Source organism: Camellia sinensis, mitochondrion, assembly GCF_055761805.1.
Source record: "Camellia sinensis mitochondrion, complete genome".
In the NCBI taxonomy this organism is placed as follows: domain Eukaryota; kingdom Viridiplantae; phylum Streptophyta; class Magnoliopsida; order Ericales; family Theaceae; genus Camellia; species Camellia sinensis.
In genome coordinates, this window is record NC_043914.1 from 607,501 (window position 1) to 610,000 (window position 2,500).

The 2,500-nt window shown below is 46.5% G+C and overlaps 1 protein-coding gene across 1 annotated transcript in view.

The window, feature by feature from the left end:
- nad2 (NADH dehydrogenase subunit 2) lies at window positions 1-2,500 on the reverse strand (one part of a trans-spliced gene, as the record gives it; both edges of the window cut it). Coding sequence (YP_009676232.1) covers window positions 48-620 — 573 coding nt within the window.

Consider the following 2,500-nt stretch of genomic DNA (forward strand, 5'->3'; position numbering starts at 1 on the left):
TTCGGTCCCCCAAACTGACTTACTCGTGGCAACCTTCCGGCCGCCCAACGACCTATAACGCTAGTCACTACTCCCACTGGGGCTAGGAAGTAAGCCCCACAACCCAAAGCGGCGAAGAACAAATAGAATTTGCTACAAAAGCCGGCTAACGGGGGTATTCCTGCGTATGAGAACATAGTAATGGAGAAGGTAATAGCCGAAATAGGATTCGTTTTGGCTAGAGCGCCCAAATCCGCTATATATTTGACACGGGTTTGCCGTAATGCTGAAACTATGGCGAATGCATCTATCGTCATTGATGCATAAATAAAGATACCAATTAGTAGTGATTGAATTCCTTCTATGGTTCCACATGAGAAACCAGTACGAATATAACCTACATGTCCAATTGAACTATGAGCTAGAAGTCTTTTGACTTTCGTTTGGGCCATGGCGGCCAGTGCTCCTAAGATCATAGAAGCAATGCTGCAGAAAAAGAAGATTTGTTGCAATGTAGCTCCATAGGAACCATAAATAGAAACACGTGAAATATTAGCAGAAATAGATATTTTAGGCGCAATAGAAAGGAATGCTGTAACCGGGGTGGGTGAACCCTCATAGATATCAGGTGCCCACATATATAGAGTCAAAAGAGATATGGAGTCCGAGGGGGAGGGGGGTTTTCTTCGGGGCTCGAGAGATGGAATAGATAGGGCCCCACAAGTTTTTAATTCGCCGCTAGGGAATTCACACGAAAGGGAACGAGGAATTCTCAACGAAAAAAGTGCTCTCTGAACCGAACGTGAAAGTAGTTTTCCATCATACGGCTGTTCCCGTAACTCTACTCTCGACTTGGATTATATATCCAAAAAAAAAAAAAGGTCCGCTCTCGGCCATTCCACACGCTGCCTAACAGAGGCGTGGTTATCTGAAGTGGATTCTCTCTTTTGTAGTAGATGCCGAACCTGCTGCCCCATTGGCTAAGAAGGGGGCGGGCGCAGCAGCTACATGGACCCCTTCCTTTCTGTTGTTGCCAGCGCTTTCCCGGGCCGAGCCGGAATTCTTTATTATAAAGGGCAGGCAAAGCCCGAAGGCTGCTATCCCAATAGGCCAGCGGGCGGAACGAGGAGAGGGCCCGGAAATCATACCACCGCGGTCGAAAAAGCGTGTTCCCTTCAGATAACACGCACCCTAGGCCATCCTCGGCCTTCTTCGTTTTCGATGAAAAACAAATAAAATCTCGATCTCCGAAAGCGTTTTCCTTACCCCGCCGCATCTCCCTCCCTTCGTCGAGCCTTTCCTTGAATGGTTGGGGGAAGCATTCCCTTAACTTGGCGGGCATTCTTTCCAGCCTTACTCAAATAGGGGGTGGGTTTGAACATAGGCTCAAACATGATTTGAAGGGTCCTAGCTACGCCATGCGTTCAATACAAAATCTGGAAAGCTGCAGGGATGACAAAAAGAGGGCGCTTTCCTGTGTTGCACTGAAAAAAAAGGACCTAAGAGAAGACGCTCTTCTCTTAGGTTTCTTCCTCCCGCTCCCGCCGCCGCCCGGCCCGCCTTAGAGGGGAAGATTAGCAAAGCGGGAAAAGACAGAGGGAGGGGGAGCAGCATCTTATTCTCTTCGCGAGAACTTCCGGATCGGAGAAGCATTCGGAACGGGCTCCGCGTTCATTTCGTTGGCAGAAACGATCCAATCCATTCGGGGCTTCGGGGAACCCAAAAACGAAGTCTTTTGACTTGATTCATAGATAGAATCAATGATAGATAGACAAGAGATAGATAAACGATATATATATATTTTTCTCTAAAAAAAAGAGGAATAGAATAGACATCCCTTTAGATGTCTATGTATCCTTTATCATCTCCCGATTCTTTTTTATATCGTTATATCTGCTCTCTCTAAAAAAAAATTAAGAGAGAAAGAGCAGATGGATCCTATCCCCTATATCGAACACTCATTCCTATCTATTGATAGAAAGATCTTCGTCAAATACCGGACTTTGCCCTTTTTTAGGAATTCCTCATATCCAAGGCAGCTTACCACAAGCACCCCACCCCATACGACTAGTTGGGGGGGCTGTTCGCCTTTTGAATCAAACAAAGTCAGTAGTAGGGGCTTCATAGCTACTTTCATTCTAAAGGAAAACGAAGAACCAACCTTTAGTCAATAGGAGCCCTACTTCCCTCTTTGCAACCTCATCACTTCAATTCAAGCGCCATTTCTTAGTCACCGGGCGGAGCGCACCTTTGGTACTTCAGTAGGGCGAGCTGTTTGAAAACGTAGGGCGACGAAAGGCTACTTCAATCTAGGAAACAGCCGGAAACTCGAGAGGGTCGCCTTTGGAAGCGTTCGCCGGTAACCAAAGCGTCACTCCTTCCTTTTGATTATGTCGTGACGCTGACTGAATCCAATCCATAAACCCGGAAACAAAACAAAGTTCGTTCCCTTTCGTCAAGTAGGTAAAGTAGGCATACGAACCACTTTAGCTTTGCCTTAGACTCTATTGGAACAAAGCAA